The following is an 18247-nucleotide window of genomic DNA, read 5'->3' on the forward strand; positions in this document are numbered from 1 at the left end:
TATTGAATCAACTATCATGTCCATTTTTATGTACACTAAGGACAGCCTGGGAATAGGAAATAGATATTACAGTAGAAGAAATGAAGTGCATCATCATTATATTTCTGCTTCTTCAATTTTTATTCCCTCCTTTGAAATCTTATCATTGTTCCCTATAAAATGTACAAAAAAGATGTTGATAATATTTGGAAATGTATCAAGAAGACAAAATCGCTCATCTATTTAACTAATTATTTAACTACAGTATTGAAATTAAATGCATCAGCATGTATATCTGAGGTAACGGTGTCCTTAGAGTCCAAACTCCCACAAGAAAAAAAAGTACTGAAAAATCTTTGGCTCATAAACATGGATGAATCTAAGATGTTTGCATAAAATTTAACATAATATGATTATGTGGCTGATTAGAAATTTTCTGGAAAGGGCTATGTTCCATGTCCTAATAATTGGTTGATCAAATTTGTCTTTGATTTTTATATCTCTGATCAGTGCAGTGCATTATAACTCAGAACTAATGGAAATATAGTAAAGTGTGATATTTTTAAAGCAGCTAATAAAGTTTACTCAAAAAATGGCTTCTCAGAAATATGATTTATAGTTAATTAAGGCATCTAATGGCTATGCCTTATACTTCCAAATATCTAATTCATACAAAAATGTTTATATTTTATTAAATTATAAAATGTATATTATTTTTATGTTACATGTTGATAATTCATAATTGAATAGGTATTTTACAATCTTATTAGTATACTGGGTTGTTTATTTTTGTTGCAAAGTAAAAGAATAGCTTTCATTTTTGGTTAGTATCTCAAAAAACATCTCTTGTCATGTACTTCTGTGATTTTATATTTCTTTACTATAGAAACATGTGTATTTCAAACTACTCCAATTTATTTGTATGTTTATATCATATTCTCCTAAAATGTACCCCAGATTGGGAATTGACTGCCAAATGATCTCATAAATCAAGAAATGTAATTTTCCCAGCCGTTTATATGTATACTTGATACTGTGTAGAGGTGCTTATAAGCTTTAGTGGATAACAGTGAATTTGGATGGATATTTATGGTGTTTTCTTTGATTTTTTTTTTGTTGCGGTGCGCGGGCCTCTCACTGTTGTGGCCTCTCCCGTTGCGGAGCACAGAATGCGGATGCGCAGGCTCAGCGGCCATGGCTCACGGGCCCAGCCGCTCCGCGGCATGTGGGATCTTCCCAGACCGGAGCATGAACCCGTGTCCCCTGCATCGGCAGGCGGACTCTCAACCACTGCGCCACCTGGGAAGCCCTTTATGGCGGTTTGATTGAAGTAATGACCCTAATTTGGTGATACCTTTCTGTATCCATGCCATTAGTTAGTATTCTCCCTCTCAGAATGTGGGCTTGATCGTATGAGTGGCCTTGTTTAATAGGAAAGTAGCAAGCAAATGCAAGCAAAGACTTGAAAAGCACTTACACATTAGTGCTTACCTTCTTTATATGTTTTATATGCTGTCACTAAATAAATAAGCTCTAGCTAGTCTCTGGATAATGAGATGCATGGCTCAGTCATACCTTTTACCTAGCAAACAGGGAGCCAGACTCCAGACCAGAGTGAGGCCATCCTAGATCAAGCAGCTTCCAGCATTAGAAATCCCAGTCAAAACCAGCAGAGCCTCACCAACTGAGCAGAACTGCCCATTTGACCCATAGATTTTTGAGTGATAACAAATGGTTGTTCTTTTAAGCTACTAAGTTATAGACTGGCTTTTTACACAGCAATAAACCAATGATACAATATGTATTGGAAATAGACAACAGAACAAAAACATCTTTCCAAAGAACATTAACATTTTCATATCATATATCTGTTGTTATGTTAAAACTCCTTTGTGAGTAACTAGATTTTCAGTGTAGGAGACAATCTTGGATATGACCCCCTCTCTATCCTTGTCTTTATAGATATCCCTAACATTTGTCAAATCAATCAATAAACATTAGGCATCAACTAAGTGCCTAGAACAGCGCTAGATGCTGAAAATACAAAGGTGAATCAGCCAGACTTCTATCATTATGTTCACTGAGCTCACACGAACATCAAGTTTTTGGATTATTACAACATACTCTGACACTTGCCATGGAAAAGTCTTTGCTCTTCAAAGTCAAGCTGAATTCCAAAGTTAACTCTATTTGTGTATTTCATTGTATCTGGCCATGATCTTCCCCTTCTCCCAGAAATTCTATAGATATGATATTCATTAGTTCTGTTCGTTAATACTTCTATTTCCCCTGCTTTGTGGGAACATGGTAGCATTGCACTTTCCTCATGCAGTAGATTGAAAAGTGGGCACAAATTATTTCTTGCCCTCTTTCCATACCCCTTTGCAATGTGTCTTACAGCTCTTCCTGTTAAGAGGTAGGATCTATTTCTCCATATTGTCACTGGGCTTGGCCATACGATTTGCTTTAGCCAATGGGCCTGGAGCAAATGTAACCCAAGCTGAAACTTAAAAAACGCTTTCATTGCAGTTCTATTTACAATAGCCAGGACATGGAAGCAACCTAAGTGTCCATCGACAGATGAATGGATAAAGAAGATGTGGCACATATATACAATGGAATGTTACTCAGCCATAAAAAGAAACGAAATGGAGTTATTTGTAGCAAGGTGGATGGACCTAGAAACTGTCATACAGAGTGAAGTAAGTCAGAAAGAGAAAAACAAATACCGTATGCCAACACATATATATGGAATCTAAAAAAAAAGGTTCTGAAGAACCTAGGGGCAGGACAGGAATAAAGACGCAGACATAGAGAATGGGCTTGAGGACATGGGGAGGGGGAAGGGTAAGCTGGGATGAAGTGAGAGAGTGGCATGGACATACATACACTACCAAATGTAAAATAGGTAGCTAGTGGGAAGCAGCCCCATAGCACGGGGAGATCAGCTCGGTGCTTTGTGTCCACCTAGAGGGGTGGAATAGGTGGGAGGGAGGGAGATGCAAGAGGGAGGAGATTTGTGGATATATGTATATGTATAGTTGATTCACTTTGTTATACAGCAGAAACTAACACACCATTGTAAAGCAATTATACTTCAATAAAGGTGTTGAAAAATAAAAAGCGCTTGTGCATTGGGGCTTGCTCTTTTTGAACCCTGTGACTGCCACCATGTGAACAAGCCAAGGCTAGCCTCCTGATGATGAGGGACACCTGGATTGATTGCTCTGTTGTCCCAGCTGACGGCACACCCTCAGAACCAGAGCTGCCTTGTTGACAGGCAGCTATTCACAAACACCTGAGTGAGCCCAGCCCAGGCCAGAAGAACTGTCTGGCTGAGCCTAACACAAATTGCTATTCCATAGAATCATGAACTAAATAAATAGTTGATGTTATAAGCTTTTAAGTTCTGAGGTGGTTTGTTATGTCCTCAAAGCTATCTGATATATCACTCCTTTGAAGTTAAGCATTGCCATATGATTTGCTTCACCCAGTGAAATATTTCACTTCTGGCAGGTCTTTAAGAGCTGGACTGTGCTTTGGCATCTTCTTTCTCTTGTCATGCTGACTGCAGAACTTTCAGATGGTGGGGCCCCATAAACGTGGGTCCCTGAGTGGACATATAACAGTTCTTCCTCTCCTCCCCAGTACTGAGTTTTGGAGAACACATAGTTTAAGTAAGAAATAAATCTCTGTATTAAACCTCTGAGATTTTGGGTTTCTGTTACTGGAGCATAACCGAGCCCATTCTGACTAACACAGAATTTGGTACCCAGAAGGAAGTACAGTTATGATAGAAAATCTAAAATATTTAGCTATGACTTAGAAGCTCAGTGGGTGGTGGCGAGGAAAGTGTTGTTACAGGCTGGAAAGTTGGTAATCCACGCTAGCTGTGGTAAAATATTTGCTAAAGCTATTCACGCATGCCTCCCATTCTTCCCCTTTCTAAACAGAAATGTTTACCACGGTTGTTCTGTTCCTGTCCCACCAGTGTTTGTTTGTTGAGTGCACGTGTGTGTGTGTGTGTGTGTGTGTGTGTGTGTGTAACCAGGGAGGATAGATATTTTGTCTTTTCAGATCTTTATAACAACAGGAGTTTTTCTCCTGTTCTAATACAGGGACTACCAAGCCTCACCCAGAGATGCTGGACTTTGAGATTAATGCCATTACTGAACAGAACTTTTGGATTGTTTCACTTGTGATAGGAATGAATGTATATTGTAGTGTAAGGAGAGTGATATGTATATTGGTGACTAGAAGGATGGATTGTAGTAATCACTGGTGCTGTTCACCAGTAAATTTGGGTTAATTTTTCTTCTGGGCAAATGGTAGGATTACACTTTCCTGCTCCCTTGAAGATAGCATGCCCATATGATTTGCTTTTGTCAATGAAATGTGAGTGAAATTGATTTGTATCACTTTCAGAAAGAACCTGTTTGCCATTCATCTTCCTTTTGCCTATCATGTAAGTGAGGAAGTTCCAGAGATTGGTTGGAGCCTCCCTAAGGCATTTGGTTGCTTGGTGAGAATCTCATGGAGTGACGCTCTCCCCACCCTCTCCCTTCCTTCTACCAGAGATGAAAATACAGATGAGCAGGAAATAACTTTCTTTGTTGTTTTTAAGCCACTAAAACTCTTGGATGCTTTGTTACTGCACCATAACCTAGCCCTAACATCCTAACCAACGTAGAGTACTGAGATAGAAAAGCTACAGAGGCTGACCATCTTAGCAATTACATGAGTAGAATCCACAACTGACACCATCCACTGATAGCTCCAAAAGCACCTTCACTAGTGATTTCACTTGCTTCTCCAATTGTGTCCATTCGAAAAAATATGATTATGAGATTTCAAACTTCATTTTTTTTTAATTTTTGAAAATTTAAAACTACGTATTCAGTATTGAGGAGGTAACAATAAGCAAGGACTACTTTTTCCTAGGAAGCAAAAAAAAAAAAAAAAGGTGGAGGTGGATAAGGAAGGATAATCCACAAAACAAGGAGGATGGAACTGAATTCAGAATTCACAGAAGTTTCCAAGAAGAATTAAAACATATTTCCCACAGACTTGTGCATAAATTCCCAGTAATCCACAGTACTTCTCAGCAAACTGTGTGTGTCATAACTTCGGTTGGGCCCCCTGCACGTATACAGAAATGCATGCACAATCACTGTGGTGCAAAAGTTAAAAATGTCATTGGAGTTTATATCTAATCAAAAGCTTTCTCTCTCTCTGAAGAAATATTTTCTCTAGCTCAGCGCAGAATTCATTCCACAACATTTAAGTGCTAAATCCCGTGCTGCGCACTGTACTAGGGTTAGGCAAGTGAAAGACGACACGGTACACAAGACTTAATGGGTCGCTGTCCTCCAGGAGTTTACTTTTTGCGGAGCATAAAAGTGTCCCCTTTTGGAGTTTTCACCCAGCCAGCTCCAAGCCCCCCGTAAACGATTTCCGGTGAAAAGCCCCGCAATTTTCCCCTAATCTTTACAAATATTCTCGCTTTCCGAGATGTCATCGCCCTGGAAACTGAAGTTACTGTGGGTTCTCTCTCTGGACATTTGGCAGTTATTTCGGATGCAGCCGAATGACCGGCTTGTTCCTTCTCAGCAGCGACGAGATCACAGTGACCCCCAAAAGTTTCCAGCACTTAAAGCACAAAGCGCAGCCCGAACCTTCAAGATACCGACAACTCTAGCGGCTTCCACCGCCTTTCTATCGTGAATCCTAAGGAAGTTAAGGTGGCTGGGTCGGACCCCGCAACGCGCGCAGCGCACTGTCCTGAGCGCTAAACCCACAAGGCGCACAGAGCCGAGAAGCCGAAGGCCAGGCTGCAAGCCCAAGTGTGCGAAGGGTACGGAAACACGCCCATCCCTGGTGGACTACAAGAACCGGCATGCACCGCGCCGCGGCAGCAAGCTCCGCTTCGGGACCCCAGCGCAAGGAGACCTGGGAAGTGAAGTCTCCGGGAGTCCGGAGTCGCGTCGCGAAGACAGAAAGGAAGCGTTGCTAGTCTGCTCCGTTAGCACGCCGGTTCCTGGCGGGGCTCCGAGCTTCTGGCTCCTGCTTAGGGTTTTCGCGGGCGGCGGGAGCGGTATGGCTCGCTTGAGTAAACTCCGGGGGGAGGGGAGACAGGGGAGTAGATGGGGAGGCGGGGTCAGCGGAAGCGGCAGGTTGCTTCCTTCTCCTCACGCTCCTTCCCCGCCTCTCCCAGAGGGAGCGGTGGGAGGGGGAGGGAAGGGCAGAGGGAAGGTAGTGTGACACGTGTCAATCAACCCCCTCCGGGGGGCGCGCGCTCCGGGGCTCGCGCCGAGGGCTCGCGCCCCTGCCTCTCGTGCCTGCGCCGCTCGTATGTAAATGAGGGCGCGTGACGCGGGACGCAGATGGACAAGGGAAGAGAGAGAATGGCCGCTGCCGCCGCCGCTGCTGCCGCCGCCGCCGCCGCCGCCGCCGCCGCCGCTCAGTGCCGGAGCCCTCGGTGCGCGGCGGAGAGGAGAGGATTCCGGCGGGAACTCGACTCTTGGCGCCACCGCCTCATGCACTGTGTAGGTAAGAGAGACACGGGCCGGGGCCCCGGCTCCGCGCGGCGACGGCTGCCGCAGCCCGAGGAGTTTGTGGCAGAGGGGTTTAGTTGAATCTCCCGTTCGGGTCAGTTCATTGGGGGAGCGAGATGGGAGCGGCGGCGGCGCGGCGGATCCGGCGCTCGCCTTTTGTCTGGGGGCTCCTCGCCCGGCGCGGTCCGCGCTCCTTTCCCCTCCTCAGCTCTTTGGCTCCCCGGGAACTGTTAGTTCGGACCCGCTCGCCGAGCCCCCAAGGAAACGGCTTGCTTGCGCTCTCCCTGAAACTCCTCGGCGCCCCTGGCCGCTCGCCGTCCACCCTGTCAAGAGGGAGGAAGCGGGCCGGTGGGTCGGCGCCCGGCCGGAGAGGAGCCCGCGGGCAGAGCCGGCGGGAGGAAGGCGGGCTGGTCCGCGCCCCCGCCGGGTGCACACACACCCCCTTCTGCTGCCGGGGTCCGGGCGGGCCGACGCGACAGGGTTCCCGGGGACGGGGACCTGAACGACCCCCGGGAGCTCGCGGGGCGGGGGCCGCGGGTGAGCCGGCTGGGGGCGAGGGGCGGCGGGGGCGTCGCCCGAGGGGCGGGGGCGCCCAACTCTGCCCTCTCGCGCTCGGCGGCGGCGGCGCCGTGTGTACTCCTTTAAGAAGGAGCCGCTCGAGCGCTGACGGTTGGGATTTGAAGTTCTTCCTCCCTCTTTGGAAGTCTGGACGGAGGGGGGGGTGTTGCCATGGCGACGGCAACCCCCCCGTTCTCCTCGCGGACGCCCCGAAGACTCGGGTCTTCTTTTACTGTCATGTGATGGACCCTTCCTTGCACAGACACGCACATCGCCCTCCCCAACTCCCATCCCCGTTCTGCAATTCCGTCTTCCCTTTTGGTTGGGTCGGAATCTTTCTGCTTCAAACTTCTGGGCCCCGGGCTGTCATTCTGAGGGTTGCTCGGGGGTGGCGAGAGGTGGTGGGACCTCCCCACCTTGCCGCCGTCGCTGTTTTGTCTGAGTAAGACGTGTGCGTGGAGCTGTTATCCAGCAGGTTGGATAACACCGAGTGGGCACCGAGGGGATAACGCGGTTTTTGGGATGGGGTGTGTTGTGTTTGTTTTGGAAGGGGTTGATGGGTGGGAGAGTAGAAGAGATAGAGGGAAGGTTTTATTGTTTAAGGAGTGGATAGTGGCAGCAGCTTGCTCGACTGGCAGTTAAATCTTGGCATTTGGAGTTGAGGAGTAACCTTAGTGCCCTAAGAAAACAACTCTCTTACCCTGTTTCCATCTGTTCTTGCGCCACCTCGCGCCCCTTTTCCCCAAGCCCCCTCAGATTTGTTTGGTTAGCGCCTGAAGATCTTTCTTGTTTTTCACTAGTGAAAAGGAGATCGTGGTAGGATAAACTAGTACAACTTCAAATCAGAAATGTGCACTGCAGAATACGGTGGATATAGGAAAACGTACGAGAAGGAAGTTTGCTCTGAGTAGGGGCATTTAAGTTATGTTCAAGCAATTCACTGTTTTACGCTTTAAAATATGTTTTGTTCTTATCTAAGGAAATGTTCTAGGAAATAGCTTTAGTCAGGTATTCATAAGTGATTTTATCTCTTTTTAAAAAGTGTAAAAAAACCCTCACGGTATTCTTATATAAAAATTTTAAGGGAAGGGTTGCTGGTGCTTCCCGAATACAAAATGGACCCTGTTTTTATAATTGCTTATGTAAAGATCTCTTCCACTGACAACCTGTTTGAAAATTGTTGAGTTCGTTCAGTTAGAATCAGGCAGGATGATAGCATTGTAACACTGGCTCGAGATACTATTGTGTTAAGTTTTGCCGAGGCACAGTTATTTGATGGTATCTTTGGACAATTTTTATATTTTAGAATACTTTGGCTTTTTCTTTTTTCTCGCTTGTTTAGATGCATTAAGTATGGCTTCGTTTCACAAAAATATATGTGCTTTTGAAAAATAGTCGAATTTTAATTAAACACAAAATTAATTGGATTTGATGGAAGAAGGGAAATAGGATGTCTTTCTGTCTTACCTACTTGGATATTCAAGTAGGATTGGAAGACATTGAAGATTGTGTTAATGCTGTGTGTCTAATATGTAGTCTCTATATTACATTTTTAATGTAGTATACAGTTGTATCGTATTTGAAAGAAAATTTTTTCCTGAGCTCTAACTGTATTTGAGAATTATTTCCCACAGTCCCAGTCCTAGTCAGGAGACCTAGGAAGATCCATCTCATAGTTTGTTTTTATCATGCTTGTTTTTTAAATAAACAATAAAACTCTCTTAAGCAGGATATACACTGGTTGATTGGGTTTTTTTCAGTAGTCTATATATGAAGCACCTACTCACAGTATGAATTGGGATTAAATGTATTTTGTGTAACTCTTTTAAGTCACCTTTTGCTATTACTTTGTAAATATATTTGAAAAAAGCTATATTCTTTTTACTTTGCATGTGTGTATGTGTGTGAATATATATGTGTATATGTACTTCTGTATTGAATATTCATTGCTCTTATTGGTTGAAATTATTTTTATAAAATATTCTTTCTGCCTTTGGGGAAGAAAATGATCCACAAGTCTTATTTTTAAATGAAATATGGAAATTGTAAGCAGTGTCTCAGGGCCTTACAGCAAATTAGTATTGAGCCAGTAGTGAAGTTTTAAAATCTCAGTTCTTAGCCTAAATCTTTAAACTAATCTCATTCATTTTTTAAATAACATATATAAATATTCTAATTTTATGAGCAAAAAGTTCATTTTCCTTGCCATGACTGCTTGTAGTTAGCTAAGATGTTTAACTCTTGATATGGAAAATGATATTTACCTTTCTTTATTTGTGGAACTCATCTCTTTAGGTTAGGTTTATGGTTACTCTGTGATTTCATCCTGGTTTTTCTTTTTTTATAATTGAAGAGTTGTCCGGTAAGCTGTGTGGCCCAATTAATAGCTTTATTTACAATGTGGTGCTTTTTACAATTTGATTTTTCTCTGTAATCATCCTGTACTGTGCTATACTTTTGAATATGTTCATCTAACAAATGTTTGAGTGCTTATTGGATATAATAAATAGTATCCTAGTACTCAGCATGTTGAGTGATAACAGATATAGTCCTGGATCTTATGGAATTATATATGGAATATATAATTAGTATCTGATAAATCATATAATTTAAAGCAAAGTCAAGTCCAGGATAAAAGAAATGCATTAGTATATTTTTAAACATTATCAGGACTTGTGTAGTCCATTAGGATATTTGATCTGGGAAATAAGTTCTGTTTTGTTTTAACTTTTAATTTTGATATAATTCCGAACTTACAAGAAAAGTTGGAAGAATAGTACCAGGAACTCCTCTATACCCTTACCCACATTCACCAATTGTATTACATTTTGAAGTGTTTGCTTTATCATTCTTGCCTTATATCTATTTTTTTTTTTCTTTCTGAACCATTTGAGGGTAATTTGGAGACATGATGCCTCTTTACCCCTACATTCTTCAGTTATATTTCCTAAAGCCAAGGACATTGGCTTACCTAACTACAGTATAGTTATTAAAACCAGGAAATATAACATTGACATACTATTAATGATACTATTATCGAATTCATAATCCATATTCAGATTTTATCCATTTTACTTTATAAGCTTTTCCGCCTAGCTAGGATCATACATTGCGTTTGGTTGTCATATCTCTTTTAGTCTCTTTAAATCTGGAACACTTTCTCAGCCTTTCTTGTATTTCTTGACCTTGACATTTTTGAAAAGTACAGGAGAGTTATTTTGTAGAATGTCCCTCAATTTGAATTTGTCTGTTGTTTCCTCCTGATTAGATTGGTTATATATGTTTGGCAGGAATATCTCTGAAGACATGTTCTGTCCTTCTTAATACATCATATCTTGAGATTCATAATGTTGTTTTGTCCCAGTGTTGGTGATGGTAGCTTTGAAAATCTGGTTAATGTGGTATTTTCCATATTTCTCCCTGAAAGTTACTATTTGTCCTTTTGTAATTAATATGTAATTTGTGGGGAAATACTTTTGAGGAACAGGATATTTACATAGTCTCATCAAAACTTTACCCACAAGTTTTAACATTCATTCATGATTTTTCTAGCTTCATCATTCTGTAACTAGTAGTTGATATTCTGTCATAAAGCAGTCTATCCTGTCTTCTTTATTTTTGTTAGTTATTTTCATCCGTATGAACTCATGGGTTCTTATTTTATTCAGTGGTTAAATCCATTACTGTCATTATTTTGATTTCCAAATTGTCCCAGGTCTGGCCAGTGGGAGCCTCATCAAGCTGTCCGGTGTTTTTTGACAAATCACATGTCTCCCCAACCCCTCCCTGCCCAATGATTATTTTTGAGCACTTCCTTCCTGCCCAAACAAGATATTCCAGGTTCATCTTGTACTTCACATGTCCCAGCCCCGACATCAACCATTTTTCCAAGGAGCCCTCCATTCTTTTTAGTGGAAAATAGATTTAGATACCAAAATATGAACACGAGGTGTCTGGACTGTTTTGTGTTTTTTTTTGCGGCACGCGGGCCTCTCACTGCTGTGGCCTCTCCCGTTGCGGAGCACAGGCTCCGGACACGCAGGCCCGGCGCGGCCACGGCCCACGGGCCCAGCCGCTCTGCGGCACATGGGATCCCCCCGGACCGGGGCACGAACCCGCGTCCCCTGAATCGGCAGGCGGACCCGCAACCACTGCGCCACCAGGGAAGCCCCCAGGACTGTTTTTAAGCCCTCTTTTTCTGATTCAGAAGTTAATGATCAGTGTAACCAGTGTAACTGATTTGCCTAAGGTTACAACAGTAAAACAATGAAGATTTGATTAGAATCATTTAATAAACTCCAACATACCATTGCTGTCCAGTAGAAATAAAATGGGTGCCAAATATATATTTAAAATTTTCTAGTAGCCACATTAAAAAAGCATGTTTGATTTAGCCCAATATATTAAAAATATTTTAACATTAATCCATATAAAATTGTTGAGTTAGTTTACATTCTTTTTAAAACATTAAGTCTTTGAAATCAATTATTATAGCATATCTCAGTTTGGACTAGCTACATTTCAGGTGCTTAGTAGCCTTATGTGGCAAATGGCTACCACATTGGACAGCACAGTTTTATAGCGTAGTGACTCCAGCCAAGGCTTGATTACCTTGGTACCACTTATTTCAAATCTGTTGATACTAACCAAACTGATAGCTTTCCCCAAATCTTCTATTCCCCAAATCTTTTATTTGAATAACGTAATATAGTGAATGGGAATATAGGCACTGGAGCTAGACTACCTGTGTTTGAACTCTAGCTCTCTAGCTGTTACCACCTACCAGGGTGGACAAGTTACTTAACCTTTCTGTACTTCAGTTTCTTACCTGTAAATTGAAGATAATGAGGTTGTTCGAAAATTAATTGTGTTGATATATGTTAATATGTGTCTGCCATATAGAAAACATTCCATAAACATTTGCTGTTATTTATACAGGCTATTAAAAGCTTTGAGCTTTATGTTTTTGCCAGTAGATTCTTTCTGGTGGGAATGCTGATGAACAATGAAGAGATCATGAGACATGTTAGAGAAAAAGATAGTAAGGGCTTGAAAGATCTATATTCTAGGGTATTCTTGAGCCGTAGAGTCATGGAGTTTAAGAGTCACAGTATAATCACTTAGCTTGATCTTCGCTTTTTATGTATAAGAAAAGCAAAAGACATTTGATGCCGTCCTACGTTGCAAGGAACGTTTTGGCTTTGTGGTAGCTGAATACAAGAAATCCGTTTAAATTCATTAAAAAAAATCTGTATCATTATATCATCTTGAGCCTACTCTTTGTTGGTACCTACTCTCTGTACTCTTCCTGTTAACCACATCACTGTCTTAGAGTTCTACACTCTGCAGGTGTTTGCAGAGTAGACTTTTCCAAACTACCTGCCCCATTGATAATCAGCAGTATCAGGGGCAGAGGATATTCTCTTCCTCTATTTTTTAACCTCTGAAGAAGTTACGGGAGCACTTCATAGAGCTATAACACTTAAAGATGGGATAGTCCAGGTAAATAAAGTTCTAGATAATCAACTTGACACTTCTTTCCGGCTGCTTCTTGCCTCCTACTCTTTTATTTTTCCACCAACTTCTACCTCATCTTGTCACTATTGCTATGTAAATTCTGGAAGAGTAGATTTACTTAGAAATCTGGATTTGATGAGAACTGGTATGAATGGGTCAACTACCCAAAAACTTTGCACAACTGTCTTTTCAGGCACTAGCAGATTTTTTATCCATTAAAAAAAGATGTGAATTAAAGCACTATCTAATAATATGTATCAGGCAAATGGAATCTGTGATGATCATGAGTAGTTGGGTGGTAAACACATATCCACATTTCTCTGTAAATAGGCACATTGTGAATTTTGCTTGTAAAATTTGAAATTCTGTGTACTCTTGGATTGTATACTTGGAAGTTCTGCCATCCTTGGGTTCAAGCAGTATATGAATTTTGTATATTTGCATATGTTAGAAACAGGCTGTATGCTGGTCTGAGCATATCACATGTATTCTCCTTTCTGTGTGGTGCTGTCTCTTCCTGTCTCTGCTACTTCCCTTGGCTGGTTACATGTGTGTATCCCTCCCTGTTTGGCTGGGTACTGTGATAAGTTCCTGTTATGTCACCAGAAGTAGCTATTATGTATCCTCCATGCTCCCCTGGTTTATCTTTCAATCCTGGTGTTTAATTCTTCTACCACTGTGCAGTCTTGGGAGGAGCAACAGAGGCATGTAGATTTTTGGATATGCAATTTTTTCTTCCTTTTTGGTAAATCCAGTTTTTCAATTATAATCTCATACGTTATTGAGGTTTAGAGTTTCTATCTTTTTCTTTTTTTGATAATATTCCTTCTTTTTTGGGTGTGTGTGTGTGTGTGTGTGTGTGTGCGTGTATTTTATTCACCACAGAATAAAGATAGGAGGCTGTGAGTAGGCCCAGACCAACCTACTGCTACCATTAGGAAACTAATTAAGGTAACAATGCCATATTTACATTTGAAGAACGGCACTTTGCTCTTAATAAAGCTAAATAAAAATTTGTTTTGAGGATTTTTATGTTTTCTAGAAAACAGCTTACAATGAAGAATCACTTTTCTATATCTCCTTTCCTTTTATATGGTTTTCCCATTAATTGGCAACAACCCTGCTTACTTATATTTGCTTCTTTGTTTTTCTTTTCTCTTTACCTTGATCTATTACCAAGTTATTATTATTTTCTTTACAATATCTCTTGGATTCAGTTTTTCTGATGAAGTGTTAAGCACTTGGGCCGATTTAGGTAAGACTCTAGTTTATATCAGTATCTGCATCATTGATTTTACTGTCCTTCAGTCTAGCTTATAACCTGTATTAAATCATTATTTGGAATAGCTACTTTGATTTTGTACTTTACAAAGCAGTAGTGTCTCCCACTTGTCTTTGTTCATCAAGTGAAAGCTCCTGACCGTATCCAGTTAGTTGGTCATAGTCCACCGGGCTCCTTCCCTGTTCGTTTGCCTGGTTTCTTCTTTAGACAGCCCAGCCACTTTCATCTGCCTTTACTTTTGTTTTGTACACATTGCTCCAAATTCTTGAGTATCTTATTAATCATGACAGCTACCCTGCCTGCATCCTCAGTCTCCTTTAAAATTCAGTTGTAGCCTAGAGTCTTTTCTAAAATATTTCTTGAAAAACGAGTTTGAGACTTTCTCTGTTAATTCAGATTGGCCAGTTCTTTTCTGATGGCTATGTGTAAGGTGTGTATGTAGGGAAGAAGCTGTGTCCAGTCGTCTTCATATTTAAATAGTAAACTATTTAGTAAACAGTTTAGGGACAAGGGGCTAAGTCTTCACAAATGGTAAAAAGGATTAAGAATTGAAAGAACATAGTTCCTTTTTAGCCTCTATTGTTTTAACCTTAGGCACGAGTCATTTCACTTTTCATAGCTGGAAATCTATGGATAATAGATTTATAGCTGTCCTTAAATGTTCACTATCTTTTGTTTTTATGAAAGGTGTTAAAATACTTATATAGTAGTGGTTTCTGGGCTAAAAATATGAATTAAGGAATTACCAGCATTAAAGATGATATTTAAATCCTTGAAATGGATGAGACCACCTAAGGGTCAGGGATAGTATAACTAGAGACGAGTACTCAGTACCATGTCTTAAGGAATCTTAGCATTCCTTGGATGGAGGAAGAGGAGCCTCAAAGGAAAGCCACTGGACTTTCACACTGAAAAGTAAGGCCATTGGCTATGTCGGAAAACCAGGAGAGATGGTATTACCAAATCTAAGAGAAGAGTGTTAAAATAAGGAGGGATTGTTATATGTTGATGAGATGCCAAGTACCCTTAAACAGGGAAATGTGCATTGTTTTTGGCAGCATGGAAGTTCTTAGTGACCTTGACCGGATGAATTTCAGCAGAGTGGTAGGGATGGAAGCTATATTGTAATAGGTTAGAAAGTATTTAAGATGTATGGAAGAGGAGAAACCATTTGAGAAGCTACATTTTGAGGAAGAACAGATGTATAGAGCAGTAATTGGAAGGGTGTGGGATCTAGGGATGTTTGTTTTATGCATGGATAATAAGATGGAGAATACTTTTTTGAATTGATAATATCCATGATTACTTTATATGTTAATTAAGCTGAGACTTGATAGCAACAAAATATTGAGAGATAAATTAGATAAATAGGATGGGCTTGGTTTGAATCACTGAATGTGAACTCTAAAATTGTTTCTTTTTCTCTTCAAAACATATTTTCCTAATTAAGTTCATCAAGTAAAATATGGTTTGTGACATTAGTGTGTTACACAGTTTAAAAGATTGATTTTTTCCAGTTAATTTACTGTTGTCAGTCAATCATCAAATATCTTGAGTCCTACTGTGTGCTGGTTGATGGGAGTGTAATTCTATGTTTCTTCCTTAACCAGGTTCTGAACTAGAAATAGACTTAGGAATCAGGGATCGAAATGTTAGCTTTTTAGATGGTAAGGTTGTATTGAAGAACCTGGCTTGTAGCTGAGGCCAGAATTAAGACAATATCATCCTGAACTGAACTTACCAACCTATCAAAGACAGAGCAGCTAGAGCTGCAGGCCTCTTCTAAAATACAAGGAAGCTCTACCCCATGTGGTTTGCTTATAGGTAGGTAGGACCACCTAGGCAGAATGAACGGTAGGCTTGAACATGCATGAAAAATGACCTTTAAAACATTAATCCATTCCACTAGGAACAACTATCAGCATGTTGCCAATACTAGTTATTCCTCTCTCCTTTGGTAGGATGAATAAGGGGTAGAGAAAAGGGCAGAAGCTTCTTCCAGAATACTTCCTCTAAAAACGTGATAAGAATTAGGAGAGGTGGGAACTGTGAGTTGGGTAAAAAACTAATTCCTACACTAGGAATTCTTTGCTTTTAAAGAGCTCACAGTTATCAAGGGTGTTAAGTATTAGAGATGGCATAATATAATGGAAAGGCTTAGGAGACAGCAATTAATTTTGATTTGAAGAATCTGAAATGACTAGGCTTCAAAGGACTGACTGAAAGCTGGGGTTGGCAGACTTTTTTTTTGTAAAGGGCTGGATGTAAATATTTTAGGCTCTGTGGGCCATATGGTCTTTATTGCAAGTACTCAACTCTGCTGTTGTAGCACAAAAGCAATCTATAAATGAATGAACATGGCTGTGTTCCAGTAACAAAATTATTTACAAAAATAGGCAGATTTGGTCTACTGGCCATGGTTTGCTGATCCCTAAGTTAAATGATCCAGCAGAAAAGTAGGTTGGAAGGAACAGGTTGAAGGATAGTGTAAACAAAGGTATAGAAGTCTAAGTAATGTATATTCTGAAAATATTCAGCACTCTAGTGTCACTGGAGTATAGGGTGGGAGTAGGAAGTAGGACTGAAAGTATAAATTATGGCATCTATAAGGAGGAAATTATAAGCCTTTGAAGTTTTTTTTTTTGTAATGGGTAATAAGCATGATCAGATAAGTCGGCTTATTTTCATTTTGAACATCTGCTGTTGGTTCAGGTTCGAGGGGTTTTTTTATTTCTAATAGTTTTAAGAAGCTCAAAAAAGCAGCCCTTTTAAGTCAAAACTGGGAAAACGAGCAACCTCCACTTCAATAAATTAATTAAGATATTGGATTGCTGAAGTACTCTCAGATGGCACCCTTCTTTTTTGCTTGGGTTCTGAACAACTTGAAAATTCAAACAAGGAGAAAGATGGAAGTAGAATATTACTTTTATTACTAATAGAGGCCAGGCTAGAGAAATAGGTTGGTGAAGGAGTCAGGTGTTCTGGCATAAGCCAATTTATCCACCCAGTGCTAGGCATACTAGGGAAGCAGAGCGGAGTATGAGCTCTCTGTGAGTATGTTCTCCCGATAGCTACTCCTAAGGGTCTACCCAACTATTCTTTACAAAATCACCAATCAGATCAGTCTCTTCGCTCCGTAGGAGTGAAGAGAGGCTCAGATTGTGCTTATGACCATCCTTCCTCATAGAAACAGGGAGCAAGGAAAAGGTGTTACTCCTGTAACAATCAAGGCTAATTTTTGCAGAGTTGTATCTGGGCATAAGTGTACTGGAAACAATACAGTTGTCATTATACTGAAAACAACTCAAACTTGCATATTCTAAATATTTTTTAAAATATTTAATTCTAGTGTTTGAAACACTCATATATTTTTTAAACTCTTAAAATAAAATTGGTAGTTTTGTTTTTTTGATGAACTAGATTTTTCTACAGGCCTATGTAAGATACTTAAATAAAATGCATATTTGGCTAGAAAAGAAAGACAAGACTTCCTTCTTTATCAATTTTCAATTGACTTTTTAAATTTAGAAGGAATTAATATAAAAGAATTGACCACTGTTTCTTTAAGTGGAAAAAGCAGATACTTTGACAAATAGATTAGCCTTTTAATTAGCTTGGATTATGGGCGCTTATGCAGTTTATTCACTGGTATCCCTCTCTCTTTTTTTTTTTTTTTAAATGTCATCAGTTGTTCTTCCTTGTTCCCTTCTTCTTTCCTTTCGGAACGTTTCAGTACTGAAACCATCAGGTGGGACCAAACAAAGTGTCCACACTGGTTAGGGTATATGGGGGGAGGGGGCATGTCCTCTTGAAGGAGTGGGTATGTCAGAGCCTGGCAGGGTTGAGGAGGGTCCCCATGTGGGTTGATGGAGCTGGAGGTATGAGGAGCAGTCTGAATAGGAGGGGCGCACTAGTGTGAGGTGTTGGAGCCAAGCAGGGTCAGATCGGTATTTGTGAAGGTGAGTAGCCTGGTACAGAGTAAGAGGGATAAGAGGGCATCTACTAGGAGGTGATGGCCACCAGGGGTGGCAGCAGAAAGTCATCTGTGTAGGAGGGTAGCCTGGTTTGGGTGTATTCAGCCTCAAGTTGGATATTGTGGGAGTCCATGGTTGGAGGCATCCCAGTGCAATATCAGAACCTGAGGGTGGGGAGAGGAAGACATCCCAGTGGAGGATCAGCTCAACATGGGATGTTAGTGCCTAAGCAAGATGAGGAGGATATTCTTGTAGGAGGAGTGCCAGGCATGAGGAATAGGGGAGGTTATACCCGTGGAGGAAGTATGTGGGTGTTGGGGCAGAGAGGGGTAAAGAGAGCGTCCATGTGGGGATGGGGAAGCAGCCACAATGGGAGGCTGGTA

At 41.0% G+C, this 18247-nt stretch overlaps 1 protein-coding gene across 8 annotated transcripts in view; it reads left to right on the forward strand.

Annotated features, from left to right (window-relative positions):
* Positions 1-6237: 6237 nt before the first annotated feature.
* Positions 6238-18247, forward strand: part of LCORL (ligand dependent nuclear receptor corepressor like) — a 160577-nt gene continuing 148567 nt past the window's right edge. For 6 of the 8 annotated variants that reach the window (XM_029235073.1, XM_029235075.1, XM_029235074.1 and 3 more), the window contains exon 1: positions 6238-6528. In XM_029235073.1, coding sequence (XP_029090906.1) covers positions 6363-6528 — 166 coding nt within the window. In that variant the 5' untranslated portion in view covers positions 6238-6362. Of the gene's footprint in view, positions 6529-7462; positions 7567-18247 lie in introns of those variants that run through there. The other 2 variants (XM_029235076.1, XM_029235069.1) reach the window with 2 other exon arrangements.

Source organism: Monodon monoceros, unplaced genomic scaffold, assembly GCF_005190385.1.
Source record: "Monodon monoceros isolate NGI ecotype Baffin Bay Population unplaced genomic scaffold, NGI_Narwhal_1 Super_Scaffold_20, whole genome shotgun sequence".
Taxonomy (NCBI): Eukaryota; Metazoa; Chordata; class Mammalia; order Artiodactyla; family Monodontidae; genus Monodon; species Monodon monoceros.